The 23,637-nt window shown below is 34.5% G+C and overlaps 1 protein-coding gene across 12 annotated transcripts in view; it reads right to left on the reverse strand.

Annotated features, from left to right (window-relative positions):
- Window positions 1-23,637, reverse strand: part of CEP170 (centrosomal protein 170) — a 137,601-nt gene that overhangs the window by 22,511 nt on the left and 91,453 nt on the right. For 9 of the 12 annotated variants that reach the window (XM_025287252.3, XM_025287251.3, XM_025287249.3 and 6 more), the window contains 4 exons: window positions 17,403-17,552; window positions 14,379-14,505; window positions 10,332-12,167; window positions 2,728-2,962 (listed from right to left, as the gene is read on the reverse strand). In XM_025287252.3, coding sequence (XP_025143037.3) covers window positions 2,728-2,962; window positions 10,332-12,167; window positions 14,379-14,505; window positions 17,403-17,552 — 2,348 coding nt within the window. The remainder of the gene's footprint in view (window positions 1-2,727; window positions 2,963-10,331; window positions 12,168-14,378; window positions 14,506-17,402; window positions 17,553-23,637) is intronic. The other 3 variants (XM_025287253.3, XM_025287245.3, XM_025287246.3) reach the window with 2 other exon arrangements.

Here is a 23,637-nt window from a genome sequence, read left to right on the forward strand (position 1 = left end):
TAGGATTATTTTCAATTTGGTCATCCATTAACTATATACCTTTATATCTTAGACTTGGACAAACTTCACCCATCCCATTTTTTTCATGCTATTTCTTTTCTCTTTTCAACCTCCAGTAAATTCCTGCTGCAGACACCCTTTTAAAATTAATTAATTAATTAGGCTGTGTCAGGCCTTAGTTACAGCAAGCAGGTTCTTCCAGTTGCAGTGCTGGGATCTAGTTCCCTGATCAAGGATCAAACCCAGGCCAACTGCATTGGAAGCATGGAGTCCTAGCCACTGGACTACCAGGGAAGTTCAAACTTCACCATTTCTACAACCTCTTCACCAGTCTACCTGATATCAGCTCATATCAGAACACCTTTGCTTCTTTCCTCTGACTCTGAACTGAGGACACTCATGTCTAAGTCATCCTTACACTTCACTCATGCTAAATACTACGTTCTACTCATACAAGTTGCTTAGGAATTCTTTGTTGAGTGGATGGGAATTACATGTGGATGGGGATTATACAATACATGAAAAAAACTTATGCAAACATTAACTTGATCCAAAACAAAACTGCAGAGGCGTAAAGGTGCTGGCTTAGTAATATACCTCTAAAATCTAAGCAAAAAGAGTACGACAAAGCATAAAACATTTTGTAATCAATTAAAATCACTATTATGCTTTTCAAATTTCTTAAGTGAAAGTGGTAGCCAATTTACAGAAATAAAACATGTACTTCTCACATTCTATTTAGTTATTTGAAAATAAATTTCTGCACATTAAGAAAACGTCAGTATTCTATAGGAACATTAAACATCAACACTAACTTTCTTTCCTCCTATACTTCCTATCCTCCCCTCTTACTTTTTTTAATATCTTAATAAACAAAAATAAAAATACTTTCTCTTCCTGTGAGATGTATGAGTGGAAAATATACCTTGAAAAATTAAATCCCAACAGCAAGTTTTATTAACATAATGCTACTAACAAACTGGAGGAAAAAGGCATAGAATCATTAGGTATTAAATAGGCCAGCCTTAGAGTACTACTAGAGATAATAAAATATATACAGACAAGGGTAATAAAATACACATACTAACAAAATAAAACCAAGTGAAAATACAACAGACAGTTCTTAGTCACTTTCCCCTTTGTATCATAATTTTTTCTGTTTAGGGACAGGGAAGTGGGTTTGGCCCAGAAGAAGGTGTTCAGTGTTCTAGTTTAGGATAGAGAGCTTAAGAGGCAAAGTTTCCTAAGAAAAAGCAGAACACTCTAGTTCCCTTGTGTACCCCTTGTGTTCATGTGGTGAGACTTCTCCATGGGGAGGAAAAACAATGAGACAAGAGCAAGGCCTGTTGTTTCCAGCTGTGCCCACAAGAAAAAAAATGTGCTATCAAGACCGTCTCATTGCAGGAGTTTTGTGGGCCCATGATAATGCATGAGCGGCTTCCCAGGTGACACCAGTGGTGACGACTCTGTCCGCCAGTGCAGGGCACATAAGAGATGCGGGTTTGATCCCTGGGTCGGGAAGGTCCCCTGGAGGAGGGGATGGCAACGCACTCCAGTATTTTTGCCTGGAGAATCCCATGGACAGAGGAGCCTGGTGGGCTACAGTCCATGGGGTTGCACAGAGTCAGACATGACTGAAGCGACTTAGCACAATGCACAATAATGCATGGATCCCAAAGCACATACATGCCCATACTCTAATCAGAAGTGGCTTACAATGCTTCAACAATTATTGTCATTTACATGGCCAAAAAAGTAATGTTTAAGCAACACAATGAGATTAGAAAGGCATGTTCTGCAAGAACTAAAAGCAATCACAAGTGAATAGTCATTGAACAACAACAACAAAAATAAATAATAAACTAATGATCCAAGAAAAAAAGAAACAATTCACAGAAATCCACAGAGTAAAGAAAAAAAGATAAACATCATAAAATCATCATAAAAAATTTTAAAGGAATTTATGAATTATTATATATAATTTCTTTAATAAATGTTGTCAAGTATAAGAAAATTAGGACTTCAAGCTAAAGGCAGAAATAATTTTAGCATGTACACAGTGAAAATGTTTAGGAAACATGTGGCATACTGCAGTAAAATTGAATAACTTACAAATTTACCAAAAAACCCTAACTACTATAACATATATATGAATAGAGCCTCTATTTAATGGTCAAGTGCAATGTTAGGGGTTAAAAATCACATCTGCAGCAAGAATTTTACTTTTAATTATGTAATCTTAAGTTTATTATAAACATTTAATATTCAAAATAATATTCTCATTTAATTATTAAAGGATTGTACTAATTCAATCTAATGAACTCATAAAAGTGCAAGTAATAATCTGCCTACTCTAATTCTCCCCAGAGAACGTTAGCAACATCTCTAACAAGTACACCTCTTTGGAAGCTAAAAAAATAAAAAATGTATCTGCACAATTCTCAATTATGTAGAGCTGATACTGACCACCTTTCAAAATTATATTAATTCATCAGCGTTTCTACTGGAAATAAGAAAGGGGAGTTTACCAAAATAAATTCTTTAATATGTAAGTAGCACTTGCATTAAAAAAAAAAAAGGGTAATGAGTAATACTATCAACAAAACTAAAGTTCTTAGTTCTCTGTGGATTTCATTTCTTGGTACAAACAAAGTAAAAGCTAAACTTATTATCAAGTTGAAACAGTAACAGATAATTTCAACTCAGAGATCACGGATTAAAACTAACCTGGCTATTTCTTCTCGATGGGCAGTCCAATCTCGGATGTAGTCTTCCTGCTCTTTTATCCGGTGTTTGAATGAAGAACTAGTAGGCATTGCTGACCCAGAGCTCTGCAATCGAGTCGTTTTCAGGGCTGGAGAAGTACGTAGACGGGTATGTTTAGGGGAATTACGGTTTGATCCAAATTCATCTTCTGAGGTGGAAGCATAATCAGTAGGAAAGCGCCTCCATCTTGAATTTACTAAATTAGTTTAATTATTAAAAAAAGAATTATTATGTTATCTTTTAAAAGAGAGAAAATAAAAATCATGATTTCAAAAACACCATGAGACCACACACAGCACAATTTTCAAAAACTGACATACACATAGTTTACAAAACCATTAAGTCTACTGCTCCTTAAAGATAGAAACATCATACTTTGGTGAATTAAAAACAATGAAGAATTAAGAACAATAGAAAGATCACATTTTCTGTAGCATGGTGAGTAAACAAACATTCAGATGAAAAACTGACTAATGACAAACAACTAAGCAAGCTCTATTCATAAATGTTTAACTCAGGTACTATTTAATTGCAAATATTTCTCATTTAAGTGACATTATGGATTTTTTTTTTTAAATGACAGCAACAACAACAAAAAAAATAAAATAAGGGAAAAGATTTCCTCATGCCACATGGACTTTTCAACATGGAGATGGTAAAAACCCTCTTTTCCCAACAAACAAATATGCATAATTCCTGCTGTGGAAATTATGCCTTTATGGCAGAAAAAAAAACATTACCTCTGTCATTCAACATCCTGTTATGCTATGATTGGAAAAAATCTTTTTACACGGTAAAAACACAACAAAGCATCTTCAGTACAACTCTGCTGCTTTGACATTGAAAGCATACAGGTGAAAATAGACAATGGCAATAAAACCTACAAGGAGTGAAAACCTACAAAGGTATTCTCACAACCATTAACATTTACGGCACAGGAGATAATGACAATAGTCACATTAAAGAAAGTGGTAATCACTTTCTTATTTAAGGTTAGTAAAGATTTAAAAAATGGTTTTGCAGACACATTTGAAAATCAGAAGACAAATTAATGCAGACAGATCACTACTACTGCTAATATAATAATTAAACATGCAAATAAAGTGTGAAGCATAAAGAGGTTAAAAAAAATAGGGAAAAAATGGCTAATCTATGGAAAACTTCACAAGGGCAGGAATTATGCCTGCTTAATCCACTAACAGGTTCCTAGCATTTAGCAGTGTCTGGCTAACAAATGTTTAATAAATACGTTTGAATAAATGAATTAATTCCTCGATACTGACCATTTCCTTTCCTCAAAATAGGAAAACCTAGTAAAAAAGCATGAGACGTTTTTGGTGGCTAAACCTTAGCTTCTAAGTTCCAACTGCTGTTAATACTAAGAGCTTTCTTTATCTTTCTCTTTTATAAAACAGAAGCTGACTCCAGGCTGTGTACATTGGTGAAGTCTAGAATTCCCTTACCCTACTCCACTTGAATTTTATGCCTTTCTTGTCTTTCTTTTCTTTCATAAACTTCATTTCTGCATAAGACTCTGTAAGTCTGAGTTGGCATTCAAAAAAGATTGATAAACATTGTTCCCAGAACCGCTTTAAGAACAGAGAAATCTGTAATCAGGACTATATCATAAATCAGTGCCTACCCATTTGTCTGGATTTAAACTCTTCTTTGAGAGAATGAAAATAGGCCAAAATTTCATGGCTTTCTGTAAAAGTGTACATAAACACATATCTGGAGCTCCAGGTAATTACTCAGTTTTTTTTGAAGGGATTATTAAAAATAATTTCTGATTTTAACATTAGAAGATAATTTATTAACATAAATAATACTTTTACCATGGTGGAAATTTACTAATTTCTAGACATTTGAACTGACCCTAAGACTTGAAAACAGCTTTAGGAAAAGTTAAGGAACAAGAGTAAATAAGTTTTTTTTGTTTTTTTTTTTTTTAAAGAGACACAGCAAGGCAATTAGATATATAGCAAACAAATCTGTACCTTTTAATAAAGGTATTTCATTAAATACTAAATGTTTTTTTTTATTTTGCTACCCTAGAATATTATTCATAAAAGGAAATCTGTAAATAAAAAAGATCTTTTGTTAGATTAAATTTCCTGATTTTTGACTTGAAAACTATGTAACTATACCTATAACTGAAAATTGGAGAGGAGACAAAACCAGTAACAAAGAGTTTTAATAAACTGCAGAAGGTATGAAAACAGGTATTACAGAACTCAGGTTGTTAACATGGAGGTAATTTAGAGAGAATGGCATCAATAACTGGTAGACTCCTTGAGTGGCAGAGCACATGAAAGCAGAATGAGAAAGTGAGAAACAAGGGCTAAATGTCAGGTGACATAAGTTACCAGGTGACAGTATATTAGCTGAGCCCCATTAGAATTTAAATTGTGCAATCTAACTCTCCAGGTCAGAAAATCATTACCTTTTGGAGAAAAGAATAAAAGAAAAACTTCTTTTTCAAATGAAATTCATAAACTTTCCACCTGTTTTTTTATAAGTCTATCTAGAATCCAGCAAAAATACTGAAGTTTCTAAGAATAACTTTTAAAAGAGGAGAAGCAATATGGGAGCCAGGTGGGAGGTACAAACTATAGGGTATAAGATGAGCTTGAGGATGGGGGAGAAAGCCAGTATTTTGGAATAACTGTAAATAAAAAGTAACCTTTAAAACTGCATAAAAAATTAAAAAAAAATATAAGGAAGGAGAGAAGGAAAATATAAAATAGATAGGACATAGCAGAAAATAAAAATATGATTAGTAAGTCTTCAAATAACTAAAGGTTATCTCTACCAATGGAAAGTATATCATACATGGTGTGCTATGAAGCAAAGCTTAAGTTAATCTCTGAATGAAAAATAAGACAGGAAATGATGACTACTGGCAAAAAAGGGACTGTGAATGGGAGTTAAAGCCAGGACCTCTAACCTGTTATTTGTCGAAGAAGTTCTCTCAATACCTTTGCTTTCTTAATCTTTGCTTCCAAACTATAGCAGCAATATATTTTATCTGAAGAAAAATTCCTATAATATAACTAGCTTTTGTAGAGGCAACTTCAAGGAAAAATGTTTTTAACTTTCCCCAGTGCCTACTTATTTCATAGAATTTTAGAATAAAATGACTTTGGACATGAGCTAGTTTAAATTCTTCAATCTGTACATAAAAATTGGGCCCAGAAAGGTCCTGTGACTTGCTTAAATCAAAGTTTAAGCCAGATCTGACACTCCGAGGGCAAACTCATTCCAAGTGCTTTAAAATTAAATAAATATTTTATTTTAAAAAATTTCAAGTTAGACTAATTAAAAAAAAAAGACATCCTAGAATTCTCATAGAATGATTGTTTTATGAATTTTTACAGGACCGAAAATTTTTTTTACTTTCTTCTTGAATTTTACCCTGCTTAGATAAAATTATTTAGAGAATCAAATGTAACTTTATATTATTAGGCTCCTTTGATATACTGGTACTAATAAGGCATTTCAGATAAATGCTTAAATTGAAAATCTGTGTTGAAGGTATCTAAAATGCCAATCTCTAAGAAGCTTTTTGGGTTGATGAGGTGCTGGACAGCACATATAATAAAATGAGAAAAAGTAAGATGGGCTTAATTATTTTGTAGCTAACCTGAAAATTATTCTAGTTATGTTAGTTAGAAGTCTGCTCATTTTAGCTATAAAATTATACAACACTCCCTCTTGTGGAAGTAATAAACTACTACATTCATCAAGAAAATATATTATTCATGATGTCTAAATACTTTAAAAGGGGGAAAAGAGTTATTAGGATCATTTATCTGTGAGTGCTTTGATTTCTTTTACTCTTAACCAAAACTTTGCTGACATCAAAACACATCATTATCTACAGATGTAACAAATAAATTTCCGAAGACAAACACTACATTTTTATACCTAGATAAAAATACTTTTGTGGGAAATTAAGCCACAAACATGTTTAATATGTCTGAGCATGTAACAATAAGATCATGGTGTTCTGTATTGGTCTTTGACTTGAGAAGAAATAACTCAACCCATGCATGTCCAAGAGGTAACATCATCATCTATAAATTTTGAGGATTAGAATACAAATGGGAAAGCAAACAGTCTAAAAAAATTTTAAGAACGTTAACATGATTTTTGAAAATTTTAGAATTATACTTAAAACATAATGAAAACCAACTGCCTTACTTTGATAATTCAGGGTGAAAGTGAAAATCAGTCACACAGTTGTGTTCGACTATTTGCAATCCCAAAGACTGTAGCCTGCCCAACTCCTCTATCCATGAAATTCTCTAGTCAAGAATACTGGAGTGGGTTGCCATTTCCTTCTCCAGTGGATGTTCCTGACCAAGGGATCAATACAGGTTTCCTGTACTGCAGGCAGATTCTTTACCTACTGAGCCATTGGGGAAGCCTTACTTTGGTAATTCAGGGTACTTAGTTTTAAATATATCTTATTAAAATAAATCTGGATATTTCAATATAACTTCATATTGAAGGATCAATGAAAAAAATTTTGAAGGGTTTGTGGGTGGGGGGTGGGGGCTGTGGACCAAACTCCTAAAAGCATATTACATCAGAATTAAAGAAGCATAGAAGAAATCTTACTCTTAATTTTGCCAAATACGAGATTTCCATTCTATTTTTATCATATTCATTTCTTGGAAAAGCTTTTCGTAACATAGGCTAAAATATATAATTTGAAGCTTTACAGAATTATTTTTATGTATTATAGTTGGGATAATTTCACAGGTTCTAGGGTCAGGCATTTTTAAGATTTTTAAAAGTTTATGGTGTGCTTAGCAACACTGACAAGGATGGTTTCACATTCTTTTAAATATTTCAAAAGCTAAGAATTTTTATTTCCTTTCTCCATTTAAGATTTATAATTATATTAAGTAGAAATGTTGTAATTACTATTTACCACATGTAACTATTTTAGTATGTTACCACTGACTGAAAGATCCAGGTCATTGTCCTAGATAGGATATAAAACTGGAAATAGGCATCTTAAAAGAATCTGAATATATGATCCTGGACCACAATGTGGCTTTAGGCTCAAAAGGTGGGCGAGAGAACATGAACTTGGTAAAACATCATAACTGAAAGATTACAGTGAATAATACCAAAATATTTATATTGTATATTGGTTGTATATATACTCCTGATAATAATGCAATAGTCTAGCTGTCCTCTGGAAGTCTGCAGGTAAGTGGAGTCTGTTTCTCAGAGCTAGACTGATTGTGGGAGGAAAAGCAATAGGCTGGGAATTAAATGCTTTGGATTCACAACCTGTTCTTGATATATCTATGTGACCAGGCAGGTTATTCCATCTCTTGGCTTTAGTTCTCTAAACTGAATAACCCTTCGAACAATTAAATTCAATGATGTTAATTATTTAATATACTGCTAGTAAGTTTGAAGAAGGCCAAAGTCACATACCTCAATCTGCCCTAGGAAATTTCATTAAGTAATTCAAGGTACTTTTTGGACACAGAAAGATGCATGTTTATCAACTTCTGTATTCAAAGAAGAAGAAAACAAAATACAGGCTAAAATACAGAATTTGAAGACATATTTAAAGACATACATACACATATATATATAAGGACATATATATATTATATATATATATAGCATCTTATGGCTGTTTCTTAGACTTACTAGAAATAGTCATATTTGGTTTGCATCTCAAATAAGTCCCTCTGTTAAACATTGAGAATAAAATCAGATTACTCGTGTGTTAAGAGCTAGACAACTAGTATAGAAGGAAGAGTTATCACGAGTTTCATGCTACATGGTAATGTACAACTTATGTTAAGACAGAAGAGCACTTAAATGTTTTCATGTACTGAAATAGACTTGCGGTGAGGAAACAAGCACTGTGGCAGAAGAAACCGAATCAGAGTACACACGGCAGAATGCAGCACAAAGGCAATGTGAACCGAAGCAGCAGAGCCACGTGGAACACCAGGTAACAACAGTGGGTAAGCGTAAGTTAAGTGACAGTAGTTTTAAAACACTTGGCAACAGACCCATTAGCCACCAACCAAAGTCTGAAGTGTAGAAACAAGGAGAACAGGAGCAATAAACAAAATGTCACCTATTCTTTTGGAATCTAGACCCTATGTTATCTATCCTCAGCTACACCCATAATGATTACCATCACTTCACCCACAGACCAGGAGACGAGAATGTGAATGCAGCGGAGGAGAGCAGCAGTGAAGAGAAGAGAGGGGCAACAGAAAATGAAAAAAATAACACATGCAAAGTACCACTGGTTTGGGGTTTTGTAGGCTGAATTGTGACAGAAGTATAAATTTAAAAGAAAAGACTGCATACCAACTTTCCCTTTACTCTTCAGTCAAGATTTAGGGCTCACTTAGGTAACCGACAAAAATAAATCTTTAAAGTCCTTTAACAGCTGGTTTCCCCTCAACTGTCCTTTTTCAGCCACACCCACATGAGGCTGATTATGAAGTAATAAGACCATGTTTACAGGATAACGCACAAATATCTGTCTTGCTACTCTTTGGTCACACATGTATTCTCACTGGCTACAGCTCTGAAAATGAAGTATATACACAGACGAATATGCCAGAAGCAGTTAATTCTGGTGGGAAGAAAGTAGCTCTTGTCATTATCACAATCAGTGAAAGCTAACTACTGCAGTTAAATGATATGATGGCACATTATGAGGTAATGCCCATAACCAGTTAAATTTCTATAGCCCAATTTTGCCCATGTGCTTAGTGACTGTCTCACGAATCCATCTTCTTCCACTGAAATAAATTAAAGGATTAGTTTCTGCCCACCCCAATCATAAATCAATTTAACTTAATAAAAATTAGACATTTCAAAATAAACAGGAAAAGAGTAAAACTCATTTTTCATTTAGTTCTGAAAGGAGTAACAAAAAGTATACTACTGTTCTTCAGATTCACAAGAACTTAGAATTATGTTAGGATATTTAAAAGTTGAACATGTTTTCAGAAACACAATATTCATTTTTATTATATAGACCAGATAATAATTCCTAATCTAATTCTGACAAACAAACCCAGATATCTCACCAACTAGACAATTAAAATTCCCAAATTGGTTCAATATACTTCAAATTTTGAATTCACTATTTTGTACCAGGACTTTAACTGGAAGTGTATATAACTTCTGAATTTTCCTCCTGGTGGCTCAGATGATAAAGAATCTGCCTGTAATGCAGGAGACCTGGGTTTGATCCCTGGGTCGGGAAATCCCCTGGAGAAGGGAATGGCAACCCACTCCAGTATTCTTGCCTGGAGAATTCTATGGACAGAGGAGCCTGGCGGGCTACAGTCCATGGGATCACAGAGAGTTGGACACAACTGAGCAACTGACACTTTCACTTCACTTTCAAGCTAACTAAAGTCACTTTTTAAGGAACAAAACTCTCTACAGTATGATCTTTCTGCTGAAAAATTTGGGAATCAACACTAACAGTTTTTCAAAGAAGAAGTCCCAAAACATAAAAGAAATACACTAATATTATAAAAAGTCTGGATCCAATTTACCTGAAGGAGAGCCATGTGCTGAGGTCATACTTTTGACCTTGGAGTCGGATAGTCGAGAGATACTGTTAGCTCTAATTCTAGGAGAAAATTTATCTGAAGGTACTAATCTGGCTCCACTTCTAATGATGGCTTCTGCGGTCCGTGAAGAGGCACTACTTCTAGAGATCGTCGCTTCAGAGTCACTGCGAGCAGATAATGAGCCAAGCCTTGTTCTACGAGGCTGAGCCAACAAATCAATCCTAGAAATGTTACGCCTTCCTGTGGGAGGTTTGGATGTTGAACTTGTTGTGGACACTTCAGAAGCAACAGATGCTTTGTCAGCATCAGCAAGTTCACTGTCCGAAGCTTCACCAAGTCGGGCTCTACGCAAGAGGGAAGTCCTGGTAGGTCGTGGCCTTGGGAGAGTGGTGGATTTACTGGATGAACCAGGTGCTCCAGGAGAAGTCTTGGATTTAGTTACTTTACTTCCTTCCAGTTTGGAATGTGCATGCTCATCAGTTGAGGTAAATGGAGTCCTTCCATGAGATTTACAAGAGTAAGTTTCCTGGTCAGATGACATAACATCAGAGATGGCCGAGTGAGGTACACTAGAGGTCTGGTCATCATCTGTTAAATCTACTGAAGGCTGCCTTATTCTTCCACTGGACTGCACAAATTTACGACCCTCTGCCCGAGAACCTATATCTGCAGAACGACTTTTTGTTTTTTTTTCAATTTTCTCCCTAGTACCCGAAGATGACGATTTTGCAACATCTTTGGAAGGAGAACCTGTGGAACACCTATCTTTATAGAGACTAGTGAAACTCTTTCGCTTTTGGGTTGACTTTCTTTCAGTTTCTCCAGTAACCAGACTGATGGTACTAGCTGTGTCCACATCAGATTCGGGTGAAATGGAGTTGTCTCTGTTATAACTGGGAGTGTCTGGGCCTTCATCAGTTTTAGTATCTTCACGCAGTTTAGCTTCTAGAAAAGCCATTACTGCTTCTGTGTCTTTTAGAATAAGGGTTGTGTCCATACTAGAATCAGTATCCATGGAATCACTTCTTTCCCTTATTCTGCTGGCTGTTGTTAATGCTAAGGAAGGGGGTGTTGATGAAGGCTGTTTATTTATATGGGGGATAAGTTCTATGGGTATGTTGGGGCTAGGTTTTTCTATAGTGAAGCTTCCTTGTCGCACTAATGACTTGGAGGATTCCTTCTTGTCTCCTCCCTTTGAAGTCTGACTTTTCAGAATTTCCTCAGCTTTTCTTCTCTTACCCTCGTTTTGTACTGTTCTTTCTCCTTTGCCAGCAGAAAGTCCTGGAATTTTTTCTTGAGGCTGTGACTCCTGCTTAAAAGACTCCTCCCTACATCTATCTATCTGACCTGCAATGTTTTTTGAAGAAGATAATTTAGTAGGTGTCCACTGTGCCTGTTCCTTTTGTTCTTGTTGCTGGATTTTAGCTAATGTTTGCTTTACCAAAGAAGCTTCCTTATCAGTTTCACTTTTCTCCTTTCCAGAGTAAGAGCTGCCTAAGTGAAGCAGGGTTTTGTTATCTCCACCATTTTTAAGAGTCTCACCATTTACCGCCCTGTTCATTTTACTCAAGGCTCTGTCAGTGTCTTGCTTATCTTTCTGGTATACCTGGGCAGGTGCTTCTTTCTCCTGAAGCTCCGTGTCTTGCTTTTCTCCTATCTCTGACCTCTGTGCTAAAACCTTTGTTCTGGAGCTCTCAAGAGACTTTTCTTCACTTGGAAGCTGGGGAAGGGTTCGTCTCCTTCTCTCTCCCTGACTAGCCAAGGAAGCTGCTGAGCCAGTACTTCTCAGTGAAATGCCAGATTCACTGATATCTGTATCTGTAAAAGAAAACAACAAACAAGGAATTTACTGGGGCAAGAAAGTGAAAATAAAACAAATGTCATATTACCTTAGATTTTGAAGTTAAGAAATGGCTTAAGTATAAAGTAAAACTTTGAAGAAATAAGCCAACATTGTGACAGTATAATTTAAAAAGAAAATGCAACACTGAGATGCACAAATAGGTACATTACTAACAGGAGTCAAGAGAGCAAATTTTATGAGATGAAAATTAGGGTCATCTTATCTTAAACCCATGGGGTCGCAAAGAGTCGGACACGACTAAGCGACTGATCTGATCTGATCTGATGGGAGAGAAGTTCACATTCTTGCTTTTGTGACTTGTCCCATCTGTGAAATTTCACTCACAAAAAATGGACTCTGCATAGTATATACAGAATTGTAAAAATAATGTCTAATAAACAGTTTATTTGCTATACTTTGAATTACATAGTAAAGAATAATAATATACCTAATTTTTAATAGCATCATTATCTACTGAAAGAATGACAAGTCTGGATTTCCTAAGCAAAACAGGAAAAGTAGAACTTTAACAATGTTTTCTAAAAGAAAAAATTCAAAGCTAATTAAAAGATTTTTAACAATTATAAGAATGGAAAAAGGTGACAGGACTTGTCATAATTTCACAAACTGAGTTATTTTTAAATTATGATCTTCTGGTATATTAAAGCCTCAAACTGAGAAGTTGATGGGAAAATATATATAACTTCAACATTTCCATGTGAGAGACTTTGAGAATATTACTTAAGGAGGACTTTCCTAACTGCTAATAAATGAAATGTATTTCTGAGAAAAGGGATCTTTTTAGGGAAATATAAATTAACATATAAAGCATTTAAATCTTTTGGGTATAAGTGGAAAAAAGATACTAGATATAGCTTCTGTGGTCATCCCTTTATAATTTTAAAATTTTAGCATCTAAATTTCATAGCAATACTATGGCTATAATGTAGGAAAATACTCAATAACTTACTAATGTAACTTTAATTTAGCAAATGATCATGTTATTTGGTTATGTGTTATCTCTGCAGTACTACTTGAAGCACTAAACTTATTTAGTTACAGCTATTTTATCTGCATTTCTCACACTGTCCTGGCTCCTAACACACACTCAGTGAATACTTGACAAGAACATTTTAGGATATAAGTAGATTCACCAGCTTATCTAAGTAAGCTCATTTAGAATATGATGAAACAGGAACAAAATAATGAAGGCCAAGTATTATTAATTTTTATAATAAGGGTAGAATTTTGCATTCCACAGCTAATAAGACTTTGATAATGATTCTTTATAAATTTCTCTAGCCTGACTTGCTTTTTTGTTCCCCAAACAGTAATCAGTTTATGTGAACCAATCTGAAAATTATGCTGTCTTTCCAAAGATTTTTGGTAATATTAAAAATTACTTCTAATTTTTATGATAAATTATACAGCTTTTCTAGTACACTGCTGTGTACCTTGCTCAAGTATTTGCTGACTAATTAATGTTTACAAAATTCCTAAAAAGATTTTTGGTTGCCACAATAAACACAAAATAAATTTCTATTTCAACTTCCAGCGATAACACAGCTAAGAAAATGGATAAAAAGCCACATACAAATTCTCCTGAGGGTTTTATTTTTAATGAAGAATGTAATGAACTGAATCTAATAATAAAATCATAAGAGGCATCAGATTTTTGTTTTTTTAAAGAAACTTGATATTTCAGTTCACAGAAATATAGTAAAAAGGTAGTTAATAAAAATCATATTACACATTTGCAAAAGATGTATGTAATAAATTAAGTTGTACTAAGTAAATTTTCTTCATTGAACATATGGAAAAAAGTGGCATTTAAATATTTGATGTGTTAGTAAATGCAACAGTTTGGAACTGCATTAGTCTTATTTTTAAATTTTCACATGTATATATGTTATATACATATAATCATATGTAAGTTTTTGTGAGTATACATACACACACACACACACACACATATATGCTTCATTTACAAATTACCTCTATTTTCAGTTAGGGTTATTAATGATATCTGCAGTTTTAGTGAAAATAAAATCTATATATAGTAGCTTGAGACTATGTGAATATATTTATTTAGGTTTAATTCACTTCTCACTACACAGACTTAGCTTATAGTATTTTAAAAACTGATGTATGGCTCACAAAAAAAAAAAAAAAAGGAAAGAAAATACCATGCTCTAAAGGAACAGGTACAGACAACTCCATTATTCTTTCTTCTTGATCATGCCTTGTATGATTGGCAGCCAAACTAGCCCATTGTGAAACCCAACGCTTGTTTCCAGACAAAGATGTACCTTCCTAAAGGAGAGAAATAAAAGAATGAAATGATCTAGTCTGTCAAGTCTGTTCTCATGTTCAGAGATTTCATTTAGTCATTAAATTCCTTTTAACATATCATATAAAGCAATATTTAAACCTCACATTGATATACTATCATTTGTTATATTTCCTTATATATAAAGATTTTCTAGGGCATGCATCTCTTTTAACTACAAGATTATTACTGTGAATGTAGTAAAATTTTCTGTACTTATTAAGCACTAACAATGGTACTAAAATAGACTCTTAGAGCTTAAAATTTACTGCTGCTAAATAAACTCAGGTGTACTACAATAGCTTCATGGCTACCACAGAAAAGTTAGTTCTACTCCATTCTGTAGAACAGAGAGTCTAAGACCTATTTCTAAGTTGTTCTTCAGTCCTTTAAATGTTTCCATAAATCAGACTGGTTCCACACTCTCAGGGCATATTCAAATCTGCCAGGTCATGTCTTCAGGGATTTCAAACACAAGCCCAAAGCTTTAGGTTTCTTTCTACAATATGTATTTCCAGAAGAAGCTAGAAATCACTCAAATCTTTAAGAATTTCCAAGAAAGATTCAAAAGTTTCTAGGGATACCGAGTTTGGAACAAAAGATTCCCTTTCTTTCCTAATCTGGAATATTTTTATTTTTAAAGGTTGCTTAATTCCTTTCTTGAAATAGTACATGGTATTTCTAAAATTGTTGATATTTTTCAAGACTCTGAGGTAGGTTCATCACAGCCATATGAGACAAGAATTTTTGTATAACCAGTCTGAACATAGACCTCTCCCATCTAGATCTGTCTTTAAGGCAAATGATTAGTCAAGTGTGAAACAGAATTTAATTCATGATATGGTTCCATACATATGGATTATATATTGATAATTCTTAAGCCCAGGTCAGTCTATGTATTTAAGATGGAAGATCTAGGTGTATAGAAAAAAATGTTTCCTCACTAGAAATTTAAGTCGATGCTCAGTACTGAATCTGTAATGATAACTAAGAATTGAAAGGTCTGATCAAATTTTATTCTGAATTATTTCAGAAAGCATTTTATTAAAAGTGTCAAATGACAGTCTAAAAACTGATAAATATTTCATAAGACTATATACTATATGATTTCAAAAATAATGGATTAAAATAGTAAGTTGCATACAAGTGACATACATACAATAAAGCCTAAAGATACCAAAGCCTGCTGAATCTTTGAATTCCCGCCAAGATTTTGTGGGAGTTGTTCACAGTTCTGAGACTGAAGGAGGTACCAGAGCCATTCACATCATTCTAGGAATACCCACAACAGAATGGGTTTCAAAGACACACATGTATGTAGATCCATTCTGTGAAGACTGTTCTAATGGCTAGTTTAGGTGGTTCCTTCAAAGGCAGGTACATACTTGGGCTATATATAAATTTACTTGGCATGGGCTGAGGGGATAAAGAGGAGAAGAGGGAGTCCAACAAGTTCACAGTCACCAGCACCCTTTCTAAATTAATCAGAATACCAAACACTGCTTTGAATAAGTATCACTTGCTTTCAATAAGTAAATTAAGCATCTTGAAAAACATCAAAATAAAATTGTTTTGACAGTTTTCAGGAAATAGCAGACTATAAAGGGAAAAATTGTATATTAATAAGCAAATATATATCTGAATTTAGTTGACTAAAAAGAATACATTTCACACAAATACTTCATTTATATTTTGTTTTATTTATACCTTAGGATTTAATTTATATTTAATATATATTTACTATTTGTATATTTTAAATTAACTCATTTTTAGAAAGGTAATATAATGAATAAGAGAAAGGGTTAACACATCAAAGCTCTTTAAGGTTCAAATTGTGGCCTCACAAGGTATGAGTTTTAAGACCTTGACCAAGTTAATTTCTACATACTTCAGTTTCATTATTTGTAAAATGATACGCAGAAAGCTTCCACTGAATGTTAGATCTTGTCAGTTGAATAAATTATAATACTTCTCAGTCATATTTTTTTTACATTTCTTCCAATATATTAGTGTACAATGAAATTCTAATAACATTTCTAGTAAAGGGATAAACATTTGTTGACTGCAGAAATCTAAGACAATTACTCTGCTGGGTACTTTCAATCCTTCATATCCTTCCCTGTAAATGGGTTTTAGAAAAATACCACTTGCATAGATAAGAAAACTGAAGATGAGAAGAGAGGAAATGACTGATTCAAAGGTACCCTGTTAGACACGGCAGTTCTAGGATTTGTACTCAGGTCTTAAGAGGCTCTACTATGCTACACTGACTCCGTAACTATCAATCAAGCCACCCTTTCTAGTTGCATCCTGGGATGCACTACAAGGGTATTTCTTTAGGTTTTTAAGTTGTATGTATCAGGCACAACCTTGCATGATAGATCGTTCCATTCCAAATACATGACCTTCTAGTAAGTATATGTAGTGTGTGTGTGTGTATATATATACACACACACTTTATCTCAATGTCAGAGATAGTGAGCATATAGCTCATTAACTTCTAACTGAAATATAACATTCTCACTGACTGACAAAAAAAATATTACGGTGTTTTACAAGAGGATATATTAACTGCTTAAAATAATATACAGCTGACCCTTGGAAAAAAGTGGGGGCCGAGGGGGAATAAGAGCTCCAACTCAATGTGAAGTCAAAACTCCATGTATAATTTTGCAGGTGGCCCTCTGTATCCATGGTTCCCAATCCTTGGATTCAACCATGGATCGTGTACTACTGTAGTATGTATTTAGTGAAAAAACAAATCTGTGTGACAGTGGAACTGCGCAGTTCAAACCCTTGTGGTTCAGGGGTCAGCTGTAATTAACAAATGATAAAAATTTATATTTTGCGCATGTAAAAAATGTGAGGAAGATGTGTATACCTCTGAGTTGTGAAATCCAGGTGTACTCAGTGGTTTTCTTTCTTCCAGTACTACTGCAGCAGAACTGAGAGCCCAATCTTTTATCAGATCTTTATGCTTTTCATTGATAATAGGCCTATTATAATCTTGATTGTCATCTACTCCAAATACCTAGGAGGAGAAAATTATTTTATAAATGAGATTCTGAGTAGCAGATTAGTATGTGAGCATTATCAGTAACTTCAGAGGCAAAAAATAGTATTTTAAGTTAATTTCATAGGTAAGTTCAATAATGAGGGAAACTTGTTTAATGATAGGGTAACATCCAATAGGAGTAACAGCTGGAGATGAAAACAGGGCAGTGGTACCTCATGTAAATGTAACTAACCTTTTTAAACATTTAGCAAATGTACCATTTGATAATAAATAAGAGATATTCAGGATATTACATTTGCTTTGTTAAAAGATGTTAATAATGTTAAGCATTTTAAGATGCCAAGTGTTAGGATCGAGTACCACACCACTTCAGCTTCTCTCTGCCTTTGAGAAGCATGCTGGAAGCTTAAAGCTTATGGTTGATTTTATCTGTTCCTTCTCTAACAAGTGCTTAATATTTACATACATGAATTAAATTTATACATGTAATTTTCTCAGGTACTAAATAACAGATTTTATTGTATGATCTCTGTATAAAATATACTATAATTCTTAAACTTTGTATAGAGTACAACATAATTTTTAAACTTAAAGGCCTTTGTTTGAAATGCAGATTCCTGAGTCTGTTCACACAGGTTAGCATTTTCAGTAAGAAGACTGTCTGTAGTCAACACTTCTGAAATATTCTAAACACAGAGACCAACAATCAATCATGTACCTTTAAAGGGCAGTTACCTGAGTCTTATTTATTGGCATGACTAAGGCTTTGAATTAACTGGGAAAAGTTTATAACTATATAAACTTTAACAATGTTTTACTCTTAAGTCTACTTGGTTGCCAATGGTTATTATTTATAGGTATTAGTTGTGGTTCTAATTATTAAAATGAAGAATGGTAACATGTGCTTGAATTAGCACTTTGTAGAAGAGAGCTTTAGAATAAAATCAAAGAGCCTTCATTTTCTACAAAAATGGAAAAAATCTTTAAGTTAAACTATTTTCTAGAAAACTTTTTAATGATATGGTACTTTTTAATGATAGCTGATAAATTCTGAAGTCTACATTTAGTAAAGCAAATATCAAATTTGCAAAATTCACTGAACTTGGAAATGTTACCACTAGATGTCATTACTTAATATTTAATTCAAATGTAACTGTACAGTTCTCAAGAATTATGATTTAATATTCTGTTGAACCACTCAATATTCAAATATTCTTTGCTTTAAGAGAAAACTGGGTATTATTCTTTGACTATTAAATCAAATATGAATTTTTTTAGTATACAGAAAGGAAAAAACAAACCCATTTCATTTTGCCAAACAGCAGAATTAGTAAGTTTAACAATAGCAGTAAGACATACTAAATATATCTTTCCATGTGCTCTGCCTTCAACTCCACTTGTAAAGAAGAAACCAGAACTACTAAGTTATGCATGACTACCTTAAAATTTTAAAATTATCTCTAACTCAAGTCACTGAACTCCACATTTACTGAAGCTTATTTCCTTATTTGCATAATCACACACAAAAAATTACAACTCAAGTTTCTGAGAAAAAGATAAAAATAATCACATGTGATTACTTGTATGTTGTATCTCTCTGGCACGTTAATATAAAATTTACCTTCAGTTAATTTCTGATTTGATGATATTTAATTCTAATCCATACTCGAAATGGACTTCCAAAACTTTGATTTCCTTAAATATCTAAGCATCAGCAGTTCCGAATCTAATAAATCTCTTCAAATTGCTTCTGACGCTATTTTGAAATAATAATGAAAGACACACACAGAGAGAACTAATGTTTTTAGGGAAGGGGACTGAAGCTGTATAGAAACTGTAGTCCTACAGATTCCTCTTAAAACTTCAGAGATATTAACAGTTATACATATATCTGTCAGAGAAGTAGCAATTGATTGATATTTTCCAAACAATACGGCCTGAAGTAGTGCTTGCTGTATGAGCAAGGAAGCCTTCAAAGTTCATACCTATATTTTTGATAGTGTTTTGCAAAATTAATGATACTAATAACTAGTTCAGCTTGAAATCTAAATTGTCATTTTTATGTCTCAGTATAAAAAATCTACAACTTTCATGTGAAAACAAAGAAGACAGAAACGGCTATACTCTGTGTACTTTAAAGCTGTAGTACTTTTCACATCTAAGAAAGTACATACAATCTAACATGCATACAATAACTTAAACACTTGAAGGCTCCTCAAAGCAGAGACCAAGCTTGCTAGATTTTCTCATCTTTTCATTCTAGATTTTGTCCCCAGGTGATCGTCACTGAAATCACTAACTGCAAACCGTTACTCACCCTATCTGTACTTTCTCCTCCTAGACAGCTCAGTGATATTACAAACACACTATGCTAACCTAGGCGCATGAATCTTTTCTCTTCCCCACTACGCAGGGCTCAATTAAACCCCCAAACCTGATAAAGTACAACATCAGGGTGCCTCTCATTCAGCTAGAAACTCTTTTAGATTAGAAGTCTAAAGGGAGAAAAAAAGAAAGAGCAGATATCTGTCCAACTTTTGTATTTCCTAAGTAGAATCCTCCTCCTAAGTTTGTCAGTTTTTAATTTTTCCAAAGGGCATGGGGAAGGAGCAGGAGTGGTATGGGAACAGAAAATGTCTTTTTCAATTTGTACTCTCTGTGCTCTGTGGTACTGGCAGTTTAAAAATTATTTATGTACCTTAGGGGCTGGGAGTGTTTTCATGTATTCTTCCCTATAATTCCCTTGATCCAGACAGATGCATCTCTATATGGGGGAGTGACCTGTGACTCCTCTAGGAGCCTCTAGGTTTAGGGTAAGAAGACAGAATTAGGGAACATGTTCTCAATCTTTTCCTTTGAATATGTACACGTGATATGTAGCATCTCATGTTGGGATTTCACAGCTATTTTGCATTGGCTACTTTAAATAGTCTTAACAATTGGCTGCTGAGGTATGGTAACATTATTTGTAGGTTGCTGGGTTCACCACCATAGGGCATTTAAGAAATAAACAAACAGACTATATATAAGCTCAGGTGCTCAGTTGTGTGCAACTCTTTGCGACCCCCTGGACTGTAGCCCACCAGGTTCCTCTTCCATGGGACTAACCTGGAAAGAATATTGGAGTGGGTTGTCACCTCCTACTCATGGAGGTGATGGAATTCCAGTTGAGCTATTCCAAATCCTGAAAGATGATGCTGTGCAAGTGCTGCACTCAATATGCCAGCAAATTTGGAAAACTCAGCAGTGGCCACAGGACTGGAAAAGGTCAGTTTTCATTCCAATCCCAAAGAAAGGCAATGCCAAAGAATGCTCAAACTACCGCACAATTGCACTCATCTCACACGCTAGTAAAGTAATGCTCAAAATTCTCCAAGCCAGGCTTCAGCAATACGTGAACTGTGAACTTCCAGATGTTCAAGCTGGTTTTAGAAAAGGCAGAGGAACCAGAGATCAAATTGCAAACATCCGCTGGATCATAGAAAAAGCAAGAGAGTTCCAGAAAAACATTTGTTTGTTGACTATGCCTTTGACTGTGTGGATCACAATAAACTGTGGAAAATTCTGAAAGAAATGGGAATACCAGACCACCTGACCTGCCTCTTGAGAAACCTATATGCAGGTCAAGAAGCAACAGTTAGAACTGGACATGGAACAGACTGGTTCCAAATAGGAAAAGGAGTACGTCAAGGCTGTATATTGTCACCCTGCTTATTTAACTTATATGCAGAGTACATCATGAGAAACGCTGGACTGGAAGAAGCACAAGCTGGAATCAAGATTGCCGGGAGAAATATCAATAACCTCAGATATGCAGATGACACCACCCTTATGGCAGAAAGTGAAGAGGAACTAAAAAGCCTCTTGATGAAAGTGAAAGAGGAGAGTGAAAAGGTTGACTTAAAGCTCAACATTCAGAAAACGAAGATCATGGCATCTGGTCCCATCACTTCATGGGAAATAAATGGGGGAAACAGTGGAAACAGTGTCAGACTTTATTTTTTGGGGCTCCAGAATCACTGCAGATGGTGACTGCAGCCATGAAATTAAAAGACACTTACTCCTTGGAAGAAAAGTTATGACCAACCTAGATAGCATATTAAAAAGCAGAGACATTACTTTGCCAACAAAGGTCCGTCTAGTCAAGGCTCTGTTTTTTCCAGTGGTCATGTATGGATGTGAGAGTTGGACTATAAAGAAAGCCGAGCACTGAAGAATTGATGCTTTTGTGAATTGATGCTTTTGAACTGTGGTGATGGAGAAGACTCTTGAGAGTCCCTTGGACTGCAAGGAGATCTAACCAGTCCATCCTAAAGGAGATCAGTCCTGGGTGTTCATTGGAAGGACTGATGTTGAAGCTGAAACTCCAATACTTTGGCCACCTGATGCAAAGAACTGACTCCTTTGAAAAGACCCTGATGCTGGGAAAGATTGAGGGCAGGAGGAGAAGGGGACGACAGAGGATGAGATGGTTGGATGGCATCACTGACTCAATGGACATGGGTTTGGGTGGACTCTGGCAGTTGGTGATGGACAGGGAAGCCTGGCATGCTGTGGTTCATGGAGTCACAAAGAGTCAAACACGACTGAGTGACTGAACTGAACTCAAAGGCACCATCTGACCTTATCTTCTTCCTTTTCATCTGTCTGGGTAAATCTCTGTCCTTTCCCAGAACCTATCCTACATCCTTGATTCTTCCTATTCTTTTGGACTCTTACAGCCTCCTTCTTTTCCTTTTTTATCACTGTTTAGCATTCTCTTTCTATTAGTTCCTCCTTTTGTATACTGAAATCACACTCAGTTTTTATCTAATGCTTCTATAGTTAAAATGTCCAGTTTCTCTCCTTTTTATGGCTTAATTCATTGTCATGCATTCTTTTCTTTCATGCCTAAATCTTGCTGCTCATCAATTACCATCTTATGCTTTTTTTGCCAAACAGATTTTTAAGCATTAAGTGCTTAAGTGGGTATTAACAGAAACTAAAAAGTATTTCTAGATTTCTATTAATTAAAGCAATCCCCCTGAAACTTACACATTTCTTCGGATGCAACCAAGTCTTTTGCAGCTTTCATATTTCTTATTACAAAGAAAAACTTACAAAACACAGGTTTTAAATTACACATTTCAATAAGTTATTTTGGAATCAAATAAACAAATTTCAGTACATAAAATATAGGAAAATCTGTTTGTAGAGACCTCATTGCATTTAATCAATCTATAAATTCACTGAAATAAATTAGCTAATACATAGCTAACCACATATAGATAGATAAACATAAAAATCAAGTCAATATTTTTTCTTTCTCATTTATCCATTCAAAAGATAATTACTGAGTGTCTACTACATACCAGGAACAGTTCTAGGCACAAGAAATACAAACATGATGAATACAAATGAGATCATTCTAGAAAGGATAGAGAGAAAATAAACTAGCTAGAGGTAAGTTCTATAAAGAAATCACAGTAGTATTATAAGAGGGTAATGCTGGGGCTATTTTATAGATAGAGTGGTTAAAGAGGCCTCTGAAAGTAAATTATAAGGAGGTAGGCATGCAAAACTAAACCAAAAAACCACACAGGGAAGAGCTCATTGGACTAGGGCACAGTAAGTGAAAAGCCCCTAAAAACCAGGAAAATAAATAAGATCTCTTACAATAGTAGAGAAAGGAAAATCGGGGCAAACCTAATAAATCTTAAGCTTTTAACTGAAAAAAACGTGAGGGTTTCCTTATGAATCTTTGGGGATTAATACAGCAGTAAAGAGTTTCCTGTACCTAAGAAGGACATGGAGTGTTAAAAAGGGGAGAGGAGCATCAACAGAGTGACCAAAACTGAATTCTCCTGATACAAAAATTTTTTTTAAATTGTTCAGTGAAGAGACAGCAGGAAAGAAGATTAACATAAAAGAAAAAAAATCAAGCTGTCAGAATTTACCTGTTAAGAACCACTTAACCACTTTGCTTCAGCCCTTATATTAACTCAGATTATTTCTGGATTGATAGGAATTAGAAAAAAAATATTAAGTCAAATTCCAAATGCAGCCTCTATTATCAAGGTCCTCTTCTACTACTCAAGGCTCTTAACTGATCTCTTTTCCT

This window comes from Bubalus bubalis, chromosome 5, assembly GCF_019923935.1.
Source record: "Bubalus bubalis isolate 160015118507 breed Murrah chromosome 5, NDDB_SH_1, whole genome shotgun sequence".
Classification (NCBI taxonomy): Eukaryota; Metazoa; Chordata; class Mammalia; order Artiodactyla; family Bovidae; genus Bubalus; species Bubalus bubalis.